General features: G+C 43.0%; 1 protein-coding gene across 1 annotated transcript in view; it reads left to right on the plus strand.

The window, feature by feature from the left end:
- SLC9A7 (solute carrier family 9 member A7) overlaps positions 1-17,131 on the plus strand; it is a 118,112-nt gene that overhangs the window by 93,872 nt on the left and 7,109 nt on the right. Inside the window, exons 14-16 of the mRNA XM_079764980.1 lie at positions 2,564-2,627; positions 12,891-12,973; positions 15,773-15,878. Coding sequence (XP_079621106.1) covers positions 2,564-2,627; positions 12,891-12,973; positions 15,773-15,878 — 253 coding nt within the window. The remainder of the gene's footprint in view (positions 1-2,563; positions 2,628-12,890; positions 12,974-15,772; positions 15,879-17,131) is intronic.

The raw sequence follows: 17,131 nt of genomic DNA on the forward strand, positions 1-17,131 counted from the left end.
GAACTCTGTTCTTGGCATTGGGAAAGAATTTCACTCTTCGAGCACAGCGATGAAAGCAGATATAGCTGCCATGGTGCATGGATCTTGGGATATCACTAGGCCCTGGATGTATTCTGTAATGACACGCATACAATTAATTGACATGTTTAAGTTTCCTGGGTTCTAACTCTTTTCTGTTTAAAATACACACACAGGTTGATTTTCAGAGATCTGACCTTAGATACTGACAGAGGAAACCCCCTCCTTTGAAATTTTCCACTTTTAAGAAGGAAGTGGAAAGTACAAATGATTACATTTGGGATGTGAGAGAATTCAGATTCTGATCTGTTGTTCAAGGTTTTGTATGAAGCTACGTGTCTAATGTCTCTCAGATTATTTAGGACCTCAGTCATTCAAATTAGAGTAGATAGTTCTAAACTTCTAAGTTGTAGAAGTTCTAAAGTTTCTGAAATTGTACAGCATTTTATGACAGTTAATCAGAATGTACATATTATACCAGAAGAGAAATTATTCATTTTTTTGTATTTAATCATTCCAGAATGAACACATCCATTTGATTGCTTATTTTCTCAGTTGGTGTGGGATTTCCACATTTGTGTCATGCTTATTGAAAATAAGGATAATTCATCCCGGCTGGTGTGTATCAGTGGTTGAGCATTGACCTATGAACCAAGAGGTCAAGGTTCGATTCCCAGTTAGAGCATGCCTGGGTGGTGGGCTGAATCCCCAGTAGGGAGGTGTGCAGGAAGCGGCCGATCAAAGATTCTCTCTCATCACTGATGTTTCTCTCTCTCCCTCTCCCTTCCTCTCTGAGATCAATAAAAATACATTGAAAAACAAACAAACAGGTGAGGGTTCAGGATCACAGCTAGAAATTCAGTTGGTGACCTCTACCACTTTGGTACGTTAGACACTTTGGGTGCACTGATGCTCTGGTGTGACTTTTGTGGACAGTCCTGGGACCTCTGAATTAGATGGATTTCATATCAGAAAATCTCTGGGAGATTTGTTGCTCAAAATCCCGGGATAATGTCCAGTTGGGAGGACAAGACTCCATCCCTCAAAAACTCCTGCCTAGAAGCAGCCTATAGACACAGCGAAGCCCATCTAATTCACTACAAAGGTCCCATCAAACCTCAGGCCCATGGGGAGGAAATCTGACACTAGGTACACTATGGATTTTAACTCAGTGCTTAGAACAGTGCCTGGCATAGTAAGTACTTAATAAATATTTGCTAAATCCATGGTTTCATCTTGTGAGTTTAAGCTTTGCCTTCATCAAAATATGGGGTAACTGTTACTTTTTCTTCTATACCCGCCTTGTCCAGGGGCATGCACCTTGGGTTAGTGCTTAACAAGCCTGGAGTAAGAGAGTAGAGGTTGGTTGTGCAGGTGGGGTGCTTCTGTGCTGTTTTCTATTCCCCTTTTCCATTAGTCTCTTTTCTCAAGAAATATGCTGGGCATCACAGGTGGGGAAGAGGGAAGGAGGAGAGGAAAAGACATGCATACACAGGGCTTTGTGCATCTGCTGCCTGCTCACTGGAGTCAGCACCCTGGTACTGGACTGCAGATAACACCTCTGGTCAAGGCCATTCAGCACCTCTCTTCAAGCTCCAATCAGACCTGCTGAAAGCTGTGTTCTCTTTACCTTTTATAATGCTATCTGTTCTTTGTGATACTGGAGGAAGTGAGGGAAGATAGAGAATTTTCCTGGCATCTTTGTTTTCTCCTTCATTGCTCCGTTCTATCTGTGTCAGCATCAGGAAGGCACAGGGATAAAGAATTAACAGATGCACAGGGCAACAGTTGTTATGTTACTAAGCTAAGATAGTGCTTTTATGAATTTGCTATAGGTGGATTTTGGCACTTTGCTTTTGTTTTCTGTCTTCAGTTGTTGATCTCAAATATGTGACTTCACAGGTCATCTCTGCTGTGGGAAGATGTGGCGGTACCAGGATAAAAAAGTTAGATATGCATGCTGAAGTATTTAGAGGAAGTGTACTGATACCTGCGACTTTATTTGAATTCATCCAAAAAATAAGATGGGTGATAGAGAGATGGATGGAGATGTAATAAAGTATAGCAAACTGTTAATGGTAGAATCTAGGTGGTGGGTATATAGGTGTTCACTATAAATTCTTTCAACACTTCCTTGGCTATATGAGAAGTTTCATGACAAAAGGTTAGGGAAATAAAAGCAGGGCAGGGCCGATGTGAGGAAGCAGTGGCGAGGAAAAGCCTGGTGCAGTGGGTCCCACATTTTTAGGACGGACAGTCTGGTACAGGAAGGCAGACCAACAGTTGCCAGCTGGTGCTGTTCCTCAGAGGCCTTGCTCAGGGTGTAAGCACACAGGATGTATTGCCCCTCCTATCCCTGGGATCTGGTGTGTATAACCTCTTTCTCGTTACTTTTGCATGACGGTCTTTCTCTTCTTCTAGCTAATCATTCCTTCTGCTTCGGGAAGATGGTCAGCCTCTTGCCAACTTTCAGCCAGAATGGTCGCCATGGTCCAAGCTAATGCTCTCCGTTTTTCTCCTTGTCTTTCTCCCTGGTGACTTACAGAGTTGGTGTTGACCCAGATCAAGACCCACCACCCAACAACGACAGCTTTCAAGTCTTACAAGGGGTAAGTCACAAGCCATGCTTCTTCTCAGGGAAGATATTATTAAAAATAGCTAAAATTTATTGAGCATTTACTACACACTAGGCACTTGACATGAATTCCCTCACTGTGATCTTGACAAGGACCTTATGAGGAAGGTACTGTTATCCCATTTTACAGATTAGAAATTGATGTTTGAGAGTTTCAATGAGTTATGTAAGGCCAGAGAATTAGAAAGTGATGGAGCCAGGATTTGACCCCAGAGACAGTGTTCATAAACAACATATTAAGGAGGTGGGCTGGCCAGAAAGAGTGTTTAACTTAGGTCCCCAACTTCCTACCTTCCACGAATGGATGTATGGGATAAATGGTGACTGATTCTGAGTCTCTCAGTGGTATCCAGGCAGAGGAAGAAATGGGTGTGATTGAAGGCTCTCCTGTTCTAGAGCCTGGGATCCTCTAAGCCAGGGGTTCTCAGCCTTTCTAATGCCGCGGCCCTTTAATACAGTTCTTCACGTTGTGGTGACCCCCAGCCATAAAATTATTTTCGTTGCTACTTCATAACTGTAATTTTGCTACTGTTATGAATCATAATGTAAATATCTGTGTTTTCCAATGGTCTTAGGCAACCCTGCTAGCGGTTCTCAACCTGTGGGTCGTGACATTAGAAAGGTTGAGAACCACTGGCTTAGAGGATCCCAGGCTCTAGAACAGGAGAGCCTTCAATGCTTATTGAAAATAAGGATAATTCAGCCCGGCTGGTGTGTATCAGTGGTTGAGCGTTGACCTATGAACCAAGAGATCATGGTTCGATTCCCAGTCAGAGTATCTCTGAGTTTCCCTCCAGCCATGAGGTTGCAGAGTAGCATCCCTCACCCCTGCGCAGGCTAAAGGTCACAGCAAGGCCAACAGTTAAGGCTTTGGCAGGACAGTGGAAGCAGTGACAGCCCAGAGCAGAGTGTGAGGGAAGGAAGCTGTAGAGGCAATGAGTGGAAGAGCCCTATGGCATGAAGGCAGGGAAGAGTACCTGCAGCAGCAGAGAATCCTGATGGCCCTTGGTATGGCCATCTGCACCAGTTACTATTGCAGTATCATAAACTGTCCCAAACGTAGGAGAGTGAACAATTTCTTCTACTCATGGATTCTCTAGGTCAGGAATTTACAAAGGGCCTAGAAGGGGTGGCTTGCCTTTGCTCCACGAAGAAGGCCTGGGATAATATGAGGATGAGGCTGGAATCATCCCAAGACTGATTGGCTCCTATATCTGGCTCTGGGGCTGGGAGGACTCACATAAGGACAGCCAACTAGAATGCTGAACTGTGATTTCTCCATGGGGCCTCAGGGAACTGGCCTTCTTATATGATGGTTTATGGTTCCAAAAGCCAGTACCCCAGCAAGCAAGATGGAAGCTACATATCCTTTTCTTTCTATAAAAAAATTTTTAATCCTCATTCGAAAATATTTTCCCATTGATTTTTAGAGAGAGTGGAAGGGAGAGGGAAAGACAGACAGAAATATTGATGTGAGAGAAACACATCGATTGGTTGCCTCCTGTATGTGCCCCGACCAGGAGTCAGGCGGGGGAGGAGCCTGCAATGGCCTTCCCTTGAATGGAATCAACCCGGAACCCTTCAGTCCGCTGGCTGATACTCCATCCACTGAGCCAAACCGGCCAGGGCCATACCTTTTTCTGACCTAACCTTGGAAGTCTCACAGCATCACTTCTGTGAGTTTCCATTGGTTATAACGAGTTGCTAGGGGCAGCCCAGATTCAAGGGGAGGGGACAGAGACCATAACCTCTTGATGGGAAGAGGATCAACGAAGTGGTCAGCATGTTTTAATGCTGCCATATCACCCTGGTTGTGGGGCTGGCAGGATGACTTTGTCTCCAGGTTTTGCTCCTTTCCCAGGCTGGCATTTCCTGGGCAGGCCAACTGGAGGAAAGGAGAGTTATAAGAGCAGAAATGTGTTTCCAAGATGTTATTATTTGCCCTTGGAAGTCAAGAGCAATTTTGATCAGCATTGCAGTGCTGAGCATAGTTCCGGTACCTGGGGAGCTCAAGAAGGTATTTCATGGGCAGATGCAGGCATGAAGCACAGTGTAATAGGAAGCTTTACTGACCACATGCACGTGTTGTCTGTGAAGCCATGTCGAGTGTTGCTTTTTCTTCCAGCCAGCATTGAATTAAACACGTCATTGCACTTCATCCCAAGTCCAGTCTACATATTTCAGATTCCATCGGATCTTCTAAATGACTCCATCTACCAAATCCCATGTGACAAGTGTTGCAAAATGCGGTGCGGTGATGGGGGCCAGAGGATGCTTTTCTGATTCTTTTCTCTTTGAGGATGGTCACAGCCTGATAAGGCATTCCTGGTGTTTATGACCCTTGGTGTTTATGTCTCTTAATGAACACAAAGCCATGGCCTCTGAAAGTTCTGGGCATTTTGGGAAGAGCTTTCAATGAGCTACATTGGAGATTTGGTACCCCCTCCAATGGTGCTCCAGAAGACCTTTGCTGTTATATTAGAATTGGCCATCGTAGCAGTTGGGAACATGTGGTTTCAATGAGAAGTTCTTTTTGAAAAGTTACTGTGATTAAGGACTTCAGTAAACAGCGTTCAAGAACTGTGCACTGGGAAACTAATTTAGAGCATAACCGTTTAGGAGATCTTAAAACTCACCCTGAGAAAACCTGGGCAAAAAGTGTGATGGATGTCTTTATTTTACTTATGGCTCTGGTAGGATATGACCGCCCTATTCCAAAGTATTCTCCACAGACCTACAGCCAGTCAAGATTAATTTTATAAGAAAAAGCCAGCCAATTCCAGCTGGATAGCCAGCGTTTAGAGAGATTTCATCTTGACAGTTCAGACCAGTCAAACACCTCCCAGCCCTCTTGCTGTTTACTATTGCTCTTGCCTTTGGACCCAAGCATCTGTAAAAGGAAATATGGGAAATGGTTTGGTTGGTTTGCAGCTGAACTTATTATACATCTCATAGGAACTGCACGTGGAAACAATGGGCTTGTAACCAGACTTAGTAACAAACTTGCTGTTGCTTACCCATGGAAATGTTTGAGAAAGCAGTAGGTCCTAAGTGCTAAGGGATCCGGCAGTGCATTTAGTCCACGAAGTGACAGCTAAGATAGTGCCCTCTGCCCCATAAAGGCAAACCTTCCTGGGTGGGTAAACTCAGTGACTCAGTGTTCCTGATAGCTCCCTGGAGGGCCCTTTGGACCAACTGTAAAAGGGCACAGCCACTTTCCCTGCACAGTGAAGGCCAGATGGCCCAGCCCAAAGCTAGAAGCTGTGTCACAGCTTCCCTTTAACTTTCCATCTTCCAAGTCTCTCACACAGTCATGAAGAGGGCCCCTAAGTCCGTTCCCTTGGCATTTCAAGATTGCTGTCAAGACTGGACAAAAAAAAAAAAAAAAAAAAAAAAAAAAAAAAAAAAAAAGATGAACTTCAAATTTGGTTCCCCAGGACACTTTCTTAAAAATGACTCATGCCCTTTGTGCAGAAACAGCCGTTTCTCTAAATCCTCCTGGCCTGACCTTCTTGGTATAGTGAGCCACTAACGGCAGTGCTGGGAGTACTCAGTGGTCATGTGAAACAGTAAAACAGGGAAATAAATGGGCTTCTCATTTTTGGGTGAAACCCTGGGTTCTTGCAGTTTCCCCTGAAATGGATCCAGATCACACACTCACTGTTGTCATGAAACTGAAATGAGAGGTGGAGAAAGTCCAGATGTTTGTTCCCCATTAGAAAAGAAAGGGCAGTTCTCTACCTCGTTTTCTAAATGATCTTTCGAAAAACAAACAGAAAAGTGATATTTGATGGGAAAGCATTTTTTTTTATATAGAGCACAACTTTCCTCACTAGTCTAGAAGCCCAAGGTTATAAACAGTCATGGCTACAGGGCTACAGAATATTAGCTCATGTGGGTGAAGGAAGGGAGCTGTTACCTTGAACTTTTTTTGGCTTTGGGTGAGGGAAGCATAAGAATATTGTGGGCAGACTTGAGTTTCATGTCCCTGGCAAGTTTGACTCATTAAAACAAAACCAAACCAAACAAAACAAAAAACTCAGTTGCTTTGTTTCTTGGAGGTCTTGGTGACTTTGCAACAAAAACAAAAACAAGTGCAGCTGGAGGCAAACTGCCCAGGCTTGGAGGTGGCCTCACACCCCATTCAAGTGGGGACTTTTCATGCCAGAGCCAGCTGAGATTTATGTTGGCCGGACATGCAGACACACCATTCACTTCCTTCCCCACGTTTACAGAAGAGCACTCATTGATGACGCTTAGCTAGGAGCCCGAATCTGAATGTATCCTGGCTTTATCATCTCAGCAGGACAAGGTCCCAAGCCGGATATTAGTGGAATGTGGAGGAAAGGAAACCTCTGTGTTAGCAGAGCATTGTCTGTCTGTCTCTCTCTCTCTCTCTCTCTCTCTCTCTCTCTCTCTCTCTCTCTCTGTGTGTGTGTGTGTGTGTGTGTATGTACACAAGTGTAAAAACTGCAGAAAATCAGTGGTTCGTAGTTGCATTGGCATAGAACTTTCTGGGCAAGTTGGATTTGTCTGTTTCTGGGTTCTCCTTCAGATTTTCTTCCAAGCTGAAATCTGATACCCACTCACTTAAATCTTTAACTTCAAACAGTGCTGAAGTACCTTTTCTCAAATGCTTATTTTCTCATCCCCCTCCCACCACACTTTTCTTTTTGTTCTTCTTCTTTTTAAGATGTTTAGAGAGGGAAGGAAGGGGGTGGGGAGAGAGAAACAAGGATTGATCAGCTGCCTCCTGCACAATTCCTACCAGGGATGGAGTCCACAACCCCTCAACCTGGGTGCCCTGATCAGGAATCAAACGGGCAAACTTGAGGTGCATGGGACAACACCCACCCAACACTGGCTAGGGCTTGTTTTGTTCTTCTGATTGCCTCCTGCTATTCTCTGTTTTTCTTCTTAAAGTTCAACATTAACATTAAGTTATTCATTCATTTGACAAATATTTAGTGAGCATCTGTTATACTCCAGACATTCTCTCAGGCTCTGGAAATAGATCAGTAAACAAGACAGGTGAGTCTTTGTCCTTAAGGATTTGGTGACGATGTGATGAAGGATAAGGGTGGAGAGTGGCAGAGGTGAGCTCCTGGAGGCCCTCATCTGCTTTTCCTCTAGAGACTGTAGACCTCTCCTGCTGCTGCCCCGGTTGTCCCCGTGGACCAGCACCCTGGGCATGACTAGAGCTTATTAGAAATGCAGACTCTCTGGCCCCACTTCAACCCACGGAATCTGAATCTTCATTTTAACAGGGCTCCTAGGAGGGTTGTGTGCACTTTACAATTTGGGAAGCCCTGGAGTGGACACTGTGGAGCTCGATTCCCTGTTTTTAAGCTCTTTTATTGCTCCCCTTTGAGAAATCTTGGCCCCATCCTCCCAGGGACAATGAAAAAGACCCAAATCTGGTTGCATCATTTATTTACTCATTTGGTCTGCATTCGGTTTATATTCCTGCTGTAACAAATTACCATAAACGTTCCAGCTTCAAACAACACAATCTTACAGTCCTGTAGATCAGATGACCGGTGGGCTCCACTGGTTTCTCTTTTGCAGGTCTCTCAAAGCCAAGGTCAAGATACCAGCAGGGTTGGGCGTTGGGGGAGAAGCCACTTCCAGGCTCATTCAGGTTGTTGGTAGAATTTAGTTTCATGCCATTGTAGGACAGAGGCCCTATTTCCTTGCTTGCCATTGGCCCGGATATCAAACTCAGCTCCTAGAAGCACCCACATTTTTTGGTTTGTGGTCCCCTCCATCTTCAAAGGCAGCAGCAGTGAGAAGAGTCTCTGTCACGCTTTGAATCTATTCTGCCTCTTCTTCCACTGAATCTCTCTCACTCTTAAAGGGCCCATGTGATTACATTGGACCCACCTGGAAAGCCTTCAGTCCATCTACAAAGCCCCTTTTGCCATGTAACATAACACAGTCACAGGCTCCAGTGATTAGGATGTAGAAATCTTTGGGGGACCAGTATTTTGCTCCATTTCTGAAAAAAAGCATAAACTGTTCTCATTATTGTAATGACCTTACTTTAAAAAGCCTTTTAACAATAAGAATGAAATAAAGTCCAATTCTACCCTGAAATCCTTATTCACTAGTTCTAGAAAAATTATTTTGAAAATGGGACTTTCAAGTTCTTTAATCTGCTTTCTGTTTCTTCATCGCATTTGTCACCATATGTGTAGCTGTCTCCCCCTCTGGAAATGTGCTCAAGGGGCAGGTGCTGGGTCTCATTCCTCTTTTTGTTTCCAGTACCCAGCCTGGTGCTTGGCAGGCACACAGTTGGTGCTTAATGAATGCAGAAGAAATAGATACTTGTTGTTATATACTCAAAAATTGTTGATAAGCAGAGTTGGTGGAATTTATTCTTGAAGGGGCTTTTCTATTAATAATGTCAGTAAAGTGTTTACAAATCCCTCATGTAACTCATAAGAACAGAGAGTAGAATGGTAGTTACCAGGAGCTGGGGGAATTAAGGGGATATTTAAAGGTACAAACTTGTAACTAAAGGATGAACAACATCTGGAGATCTAATGCACAGCACACTAACTGTAAAAAATGCTGTATTATAAACTATAAAGTTGCTAAGGAACTAGATGTTAATTGTTCTCACCACAAACAATAAGACATAACTATTGAGTTGATAGAGGTGTTAGCTAACACTGCAGTGGTAATTGTACTGCGACTAGGGGCCCGGTGCACGAAGATTCGTGCACGGGGGGTGAGTCTCTCAGCCTGACCTGCACCCTCTCCAATCTGGGAGCCCTCTCCAATCCGGAAGTTCATATGAGCGAATTGTCTGAGACCCCAACCCAGTTTGGTTTGGTGCTCACAGAATAATAGAGGCTTTTTTTTTTCTTTGCTTCATTGGTGGAGATTTCCTGGAAGTTTTAGGATATCTTCCCTTTAATTTTTCCCAGACACTCTGATTTTACTTATGTCTCTCACCTTTGCTTTCCCTCCATCCCCTCAACAGTAACTTGCTCCAGGCTCACTTTGCTCTAGTGTCTAGGAGATCCGTCTGCCACCAGAACTACTATTCCCAGAATTCCTGGTGCTCCCCACGTTCTTGGTTTTCCCTTCCTGCTCTGTCAAGTCCTCCAAGCCACCAGCTCTCTCGCTCTACTCTCCTCCCGCACCTGTGTATGCAAACTAACCCACCATCTTTGTTGGATTAATTTGCATACTCATTCCCGATTGGCTGGTGAGCATAGCGGAGGTACGGTCAATTTACATGTTTCTCTTTTATTATATAGGATATGTAAATGTATGAAATCAACACATTGTACACCTTAAACATACCTGATGTTATATATCAATTATATTTCTATTTAAACTTGCGCAGTCACACAGCAAGGCAATGACACAGTCATGAATTGAGCTAGGATTTGGAACCAGGTAGTCTGTTGAGAAAGCCTGTGATGGTCACACCCACACCTCTTGGAGTGCTCTGTTGCCTTGACGGGAACATTTCTCAGAGAAGACGACCTTGAGTACAGCCTTGAAAGATGAATAGGATTCAGCCGGGTAGGTGTTGTGAGCAGAGAAGTTGAGAGTATGACAGGTGTTCCAGGTTCTAGAAGCAGCCTGAGCTAAAGATATGGGGTGTGAACCCCCCTGATGGGAATGCAGGTTTTGAGGAGGGGTGTGGTGACAGAGCAAGTTCCTGCTTTTCCTGTGGGTAATGCTTGAATGGAAATTCAAGAGTCTGCAAGTGCCACTGGGAACGAGGCCTTGCCCGTTGGAAGATAAGCCTGTGTCCACACTGACCCCTGCTCAGTTCTTGCTGCTCAGATCCAACAGGAAGGACTCCAGTGGCTGGTCTGTGACAAATCATGTTGTGAAGCAGTTCTTTGTCTTCTGGGTCAACTTACAAGACTAATCCTGATTTCCTCAAAGCCACTGTGTGGATTTATCTAAGCTCTTCCTCCACCTAATCATGCTTTTGGCACCATCTCTTGGAATAAGAAGTTGTTTAACACCCCTGTTACCATGTTGCCCTTTTAGATTTGCCCTGAATTTGCTTCACATGACCCTTCAGGGCTATCTCTTAGTTTCTTACATTTCTGAGATCACTTGATCTTATTTGTGGACTGCAGGCATATTTCTTTGTACCCTGAGAAGATCTATTTGTTAGTTTGCTTTAAAAAAGAGGCATTTCCTTTGCTTTACTCATTTTAATTGTCCCTCTTGGGGCTTATATAAGTCTCCTTAGCTTCCTTGATATAAGATGGCAAGAACTTAAGTGTCCCAAGTGACAACAATACATTGTGGTTTTGCAGAGGAGAGGATGACAGAGTAGGGGTTTGCCATTTTTATTGTTTTAAAGGAGGAGCAGATGAAACTGTTTTTAGGGAACTTGTCTTGTGCCTGATAGTTTAGAGCAGGGGTGGGGAACCTTTCTCCTACCAAGAGTCATCTGGATATTTATAACATCATTCGTGAGCTATACAAAATTATCAACTTAAAAATGAGCCTGCTCTATTTGGTCAAATATGTAATTAACTCACCCTTAATGCCTTGGCAGGGCCAGACCAAATGATTTCACGGGCCTCATGTGGCCCGAGGGCCGGACGTTCCCCACCCCTGGTTTAGAGTATCTTTCCTGATGATTTTATCATCTTGTTCACTTTTTTTCAGTAAGATTCTACAGGCACTTGGAACTGAGAACTTAGAACCTGTCATTTTATAAAGACTGTTTATTTTTTCCATAAATATATTTGCTTCCCAGAATGTTCATCTACCACTTTTCCACTCAGTTGTGTGGCATTTTGAACTTTCTCTAGAGTTGTCATTGGGCTAGCAAGTAATTACCTGAATGAATGATTGTTATTCAAGTGGAGATATTTCTGTACCCTTTCTCTTCCACACCAGTTATAAAAACGTGAAATAAAGTTAGTCTCTGTAATCTCTCATTTTTATTTCCTCATCCACAGTAGGGCCCATTTAACTAAGTTGTTTTCATACAGGGTGGGGCAAAAGTAGGTTTACAGTTGTTCATATGCAAAATAATAGAATAATTAATAAATAATACAAGAATAAACTCTGTGTTTCACATAGGAACAACTGTAAACCTACTTTTGCCCCACCCTGTATTTGCCATTAAACATTCCTCAAATACCACGGGGACTTCATTTTTAAAAATAATCTTCGCCATTGGAAACTTTAGGAATTTAAGTAGTGCATGCTAATGTCCCTCCCTCTACTTGCCTGTGTGCTTAGCTTCTCAGAGGTCTCTAAGTAATCCTACAACATGTATTTCTATGACAGGTGGAATTTACACCCACTGTGATTTAGAGCTACTTGTAATTGTGGCTCAACTTTGATTTGCTTATTGCTGATTGTCTCTCAGTTTCCTCCCAATATGACATTCAAGGGGGTGATGATAAAAATAGCTGTGCTTCCCAAGCAGTCTGTACTCTCAGAGCTTGTCATCCAGCAACGTAGTACCTACCACTGTCCTCAAAGTGATGTAGTTAGTCCACTTTTAGTAGTAATTGTGCTGCTCACAATACCTGCACAAAACAGATTGTTTAAACCAGAATTGATTGTTTGATTTTGCTAGTTATTTTGAAAATCAAATGATGGAGATGTTTTGAGTTGAAAAGACATGAAAGGAGTAGTAAAGGAACTTACTACTTGAAGGTAGATAAAAGAACAGAGATGCTAGTTCTAGCTCTATTCCCCCTGCCCACTACGCCCACCTTCCTAAAGCTGGTAGAACAAGTTACTCCACCACCTGGAACACAGTGCACGTGCCTTGGTCAAGACCACCAAGAGCTAGTTTGTCAGGAAATTCGACCAAGCACAGTTTTCCCAGACCAGCTTTGGGGGACCTGGAAAGTTGGTTTTTACAGGAGCTTTCTTTAATATTCTCTATAAATCAATTTTGGCCTGTAAGGATCTAGACTACTTAAGGGTAATTAATCTTCTGAAAGACACTTCGAGGAAAATCACAAGAATACCAAAGGAGATTTTGTATTACTTTGAGTTGATCTACCCACAGACATAAGCAAGTTGTTTCATTTGGGGGATTGATTTGCCTACCTTTGAAATTATTCAATTTTTAAAAAATTTACTTCCCAATATAACTTTGATGCTTTGGTGATACAGGATGTATGATTCTGAGCTCAAAATAACTAAAAATTATGGTTAAAATAAAGCTTTTCCTCCTTATTTCAATCCATTTGTACAACTAAGCATCTGTCTTATTGTTTTTTCCTAGGATGGTCCAGATTCTGCTGGAGGAAACCGGACAAAGCAGGAGAGTGCATGGCTGTTCAGGCTGTGGTACAGCTTTGACCACAAGTATCCTTTGAAGTAGTTTCCCTGAAACATTGTTGATGAAATCGTCCTGTTGAGTTGCCAGTAAATGACTTCAGATAAGTAAGGAAGGATGTGTGCTTGCTACAGTGTAGTCAGTTCTCTCTTGGGACTCATGCAGTGATCATTCAACCACAGGTAGTCCTGGTGAGCATCTCTTTGGGCAAGAGATTTAGCCGACCCATAGCCTGGTAGACTCATGTGGTTCTTCAGAGCTTTGTATACAAGAGGAATGTGGCTTTGTAGGTGAATTGGTGTGGTCAGGAAGTGAAGTGGAGCATATTATTTACTGGGCTTAGTGTTTTGCTAATTAAGTATTATAAAAATAACTTCGCTACTCGTGACTTGCATTTTTACTTTTTTTATTTTTTAAATTTATTGTTGAAAGTATTACCCATGTCCCCCTTTTTTTTTTATTTCCCCTCCCAAGCTTTCGCCACACTATTGTCTGTGTCCATGGGTTATGCATATATGCATATAAATTTCCCAATTAATCTCTCCCTCCCACCCCCATCCCCGCTTTTCCTCTTAGTTTCATCAGTCTGTTCATGGTTCTGTGACTCTGGATCTATTTTGTTCATCAGTTTATTTTGTTCATTAGATTCCACATACGAGTAAGATTGTGTGATACATTTTCACTTTTAAGTAGACTCTTTTGATGAACAAAAGGTCTTCGTCCAATTCATTGATCTTTTCTGTTCTGGTCAGTACTCTTTGTGTCCTGTTTTAGAAATCTCTGTCTCAAGGTCATGAAGCTAATTTCCTATGTTATCCTTTAGGAGCTTTTTTTTTTTCTTCTGTGCATCTTTTTTTTTTTTTTCAGTGACAGATATGGGAAATGAAAAAGTATACAGATCATTTGAAATGCTCTAGATGAGGTTATCATTCTTCAGAGATAATTTAACTTACATTGGGTCTAGGTTAGGGGCATTAGTAATTCCAGATCACTTTAGTTCAATCAGAAATAAAGGTGATTTGAAGCTGGGCTGCCATTCCTGTGAAGGTTAGTCTGTTTTCTGTTTACTCTTTGTTCTAGGGTTCTAACCTAGAGCCTAGGGTGTTTTGGAGTCTTCCTCAGAAGGCTCTGGACACCAGTTTTTGTCAGATTCACTTTTTTTTTTCAGTCTGCCAGATGCTCTGCTCAGCTGCTGAGGTGCTTTAGGGAAAACGTGGCTCACCAAGCGCCAGGTTCCCCACTTGGGTGTCCTCCAGATTCTGTCTCTCTTCACTGCCCTGGTAGCTTTCTGATGCCATTAAGCAGAAGATTTTGTTGTGTTTTATCTTGACCAGCTTTTCTAGTCATTCTTAGTGTAAAGGATGGTTTAAATTATTGTTTACGATTGTTTGCTATTAACTGAAATAGAACCCCCAGAGATTTCTTTTCTTTTTCTTTTTTTAAAAATATATTTTTACTGATTTTTTTACAGAGAAGAAGGGAGAGGGATAGAGAATTAGAAACATCGAAGAGAGAGAGAGACATCGATCAGCTGCCTCCTGCACCCCCCCCCCCCCACTGGGGATGTGCCCGCAACCAAGGTACATGCCCTTGACCGGAATCGAACCTGGGACCCTTCAGTCCGCAGGCCGACACTCTATCCACTGAGCCAACCAGTCAGGATCCCCAGAGGTTTTTTAAAGCCATATGAACTTGTCCACATTATAATCCAGAAGGCATGTTACTCACTGGGCTTCAAAAGGATGTAGAGAAAATTGGAGGGAGTTCACAGGAGAGTGACAAAATACTAAAGTGATAAGAAATTGATTCTTGTCAGCACATAGTACTCCACTTTCAACAATGGATAGATTATCCAGGTGGAAAATCAATAAGGAAACATTGGACTTGAACTACATTTTAGATCAAATGAACCTAACAGACATGCACAGAACATTCCATCTAACAGCAGCAAAATGTATATTCTTCTCAAGTGCACATGGAACATTCTCCAGGATAGATCTGTGTGTTAGATCACAAAACAAGTCTTAGAAAATTTATGAAGATTGAAATTAAAGCAAGTATCTTTTCTAACCACAATGGTATGAAAATAGAAATCAATAACCGCAGGAAAACTGGAAACTTTCCAAACATTTATACATCAAACAACACACTCCTGAACAAACAACCAATGGGTGCACATGAAACAATACAGTCCTCAATAACCAATGGGTCAATGAAGAAATCGGAAGGGAAATAAAAAATATATCTTGAGACAAATGAAAATGGAAACACAACATAACAAAACTTATGTGATTTAGCAAAAGCAGTTTTAAGAAGAGACAAAAAGTTTATAGTATTAAATACCTACATTAAAAAAAGAAAGATCTTGCCCAGCCAGTGTGGCTCAGTGGGTGAGTGTCCACCTATGAACCAGGAGGTCATGCCCGGGTTGCAGGCTGGATCCCCAGTGTGGGGCGTGCAGGAGGCAGCTGATCAGTGACTCTCTCTCATCATTGATGTTTCTATCTCTCTCTCCCTCTCCCTTCTCTGAAATCTATAAAGGTATATTTTAAAAAGAGATCTTACCCTGGCCAGTGTGGAGGGTCTTGCCTTCAGTTTGTAAAACAAACAAACAAACAAACAAACAAAAACGCAACATCTGTGAAGTGCAATAAAGAGAAACGCAATAAAAAATGGCTACATTTTCTGTATTGTACTGGTAAAATGGGGAAAGAGACATTTTCTGGGTAGAATGTCAGATGATTTACTTGTTGAGATTTCTAAACACGTTTTGTTGTGGGGGGGGGCGGTTCTTTGCAGACATTGTTTCCTTAATTCTCTTTTTAAAGTTACTTGAAGCCCATCCTCACACACAGTGGCCCCCCATTAACCACCACTCTCCCAGCCTGGTGTGGCTTGTTCGCTCGATGTCTGACCAGTCCCCAGGTGTATGACGTAAGTACAGCATGTCAGGGCTGCATTTCTATGCAGCCTCCAAATTCACAGAATTTGCTTCTCCAGGAAGATGATTGATTACAAATGACCAGCTTACATACACCTAATACATTGTGCACAGCAACAGAGAAACCTTTTACCAGGGTTATGGGGCTCCCAAACATCAGCAGCTATGGTATAGTAGAAAGATTTCTCTCTGTCCCTCTGAGGCTGCAAACTTTAAAAAGAATGAAATACATGCCGAGGAATCTCCCCCTGAAATCTGGGTGCTAAGGGCCCTGGAAGAGGTATTTTGACAGAAATGAACAAAAACAATATTTAGCACATGCATTAATGGGAGAAATGGAATGTACTAAAACAGGGAACATGATGTCATCTGTTGTTAATAAAACTATCACCGGGCAGACAGAATTTCAGGACTTTCTAAATAGTGATGGAGAGGAGGAAATGGGGGGAATTCGGAGCGAGTTTTAGAATTTCTCTCTGCCTGACTAGAGGACTCTTATTTGATTATACATTTGCATCCTGCCTAATTCCAGTGAAGATTTGAGGCAGCAAGCAAGAGGAGTTGCATGCTTGCCTGTTAAAAAAGCTGCAGCATTGGTTAAATGGAGTCGCATTGTGGAGTTTGGAGAAGTCGACATCATTGAGAAACAATGCAGAAAGCATGGATGTGTTTGTCACCAGTAAGGGCACAGAGATGGGCTGGGACCAGAGAAGTGAGGTAGGCAGAAGCCAGGAGTCCTCCCTAGGCCAGCGCACTTAACAGGCATTCCTCTAGCACCTACTGAGTTAAGCACCTCAAGGAAGGGTGCCGACAAGAGGGGAAGGAGGTCACTGCCCTTTGGTGATTCACCCAGATGGGGAGTCCAGGCATGGACACAGGAGAATCTGCCTGTGGCCTTGGGCAGCATGACTGAGCGGGGACCATGGACTGTCAGGGCAGGTTCAGGTCCTGCACTGAGGACACCCTGTTGTGTAGAGGACAGGATGTAGGACTTCAGATGGGCTTTGAAGGGTAGATAGGAAAAAGGAGAGAAAGAGCAGTTTTCAAACTGTGTTTGCTATTCAAGAAGGAAGTCCAGACCTAGCTGGTTTGGCTCAGTGGATAGAGGGTCAGCCTGCAGATTGAAGGGTCCCGGGTTCGATTCCGGTCAAGGGCACATGCCTGGGTTACAGGCTCAATCCCCAGCCCTGGCCAGGGTGTGTGTGGGAGGCAACTAATTGATGTGTCTCCCTCACATGGATGTTTC

The sequence above is a fragment of the Cnephaeus nilssonii genome (assembly GCF_951640355.1).
Source record: "Cnephaeus nilssonii genome assembly, chromosome: X".
Lineage (NCBI taxonomy): Eukaryota > Metazoa > Chordata > Mammalia > Chiroptera > Vespertilionidae > Cnephaeus > Cnephaeus nilssonii.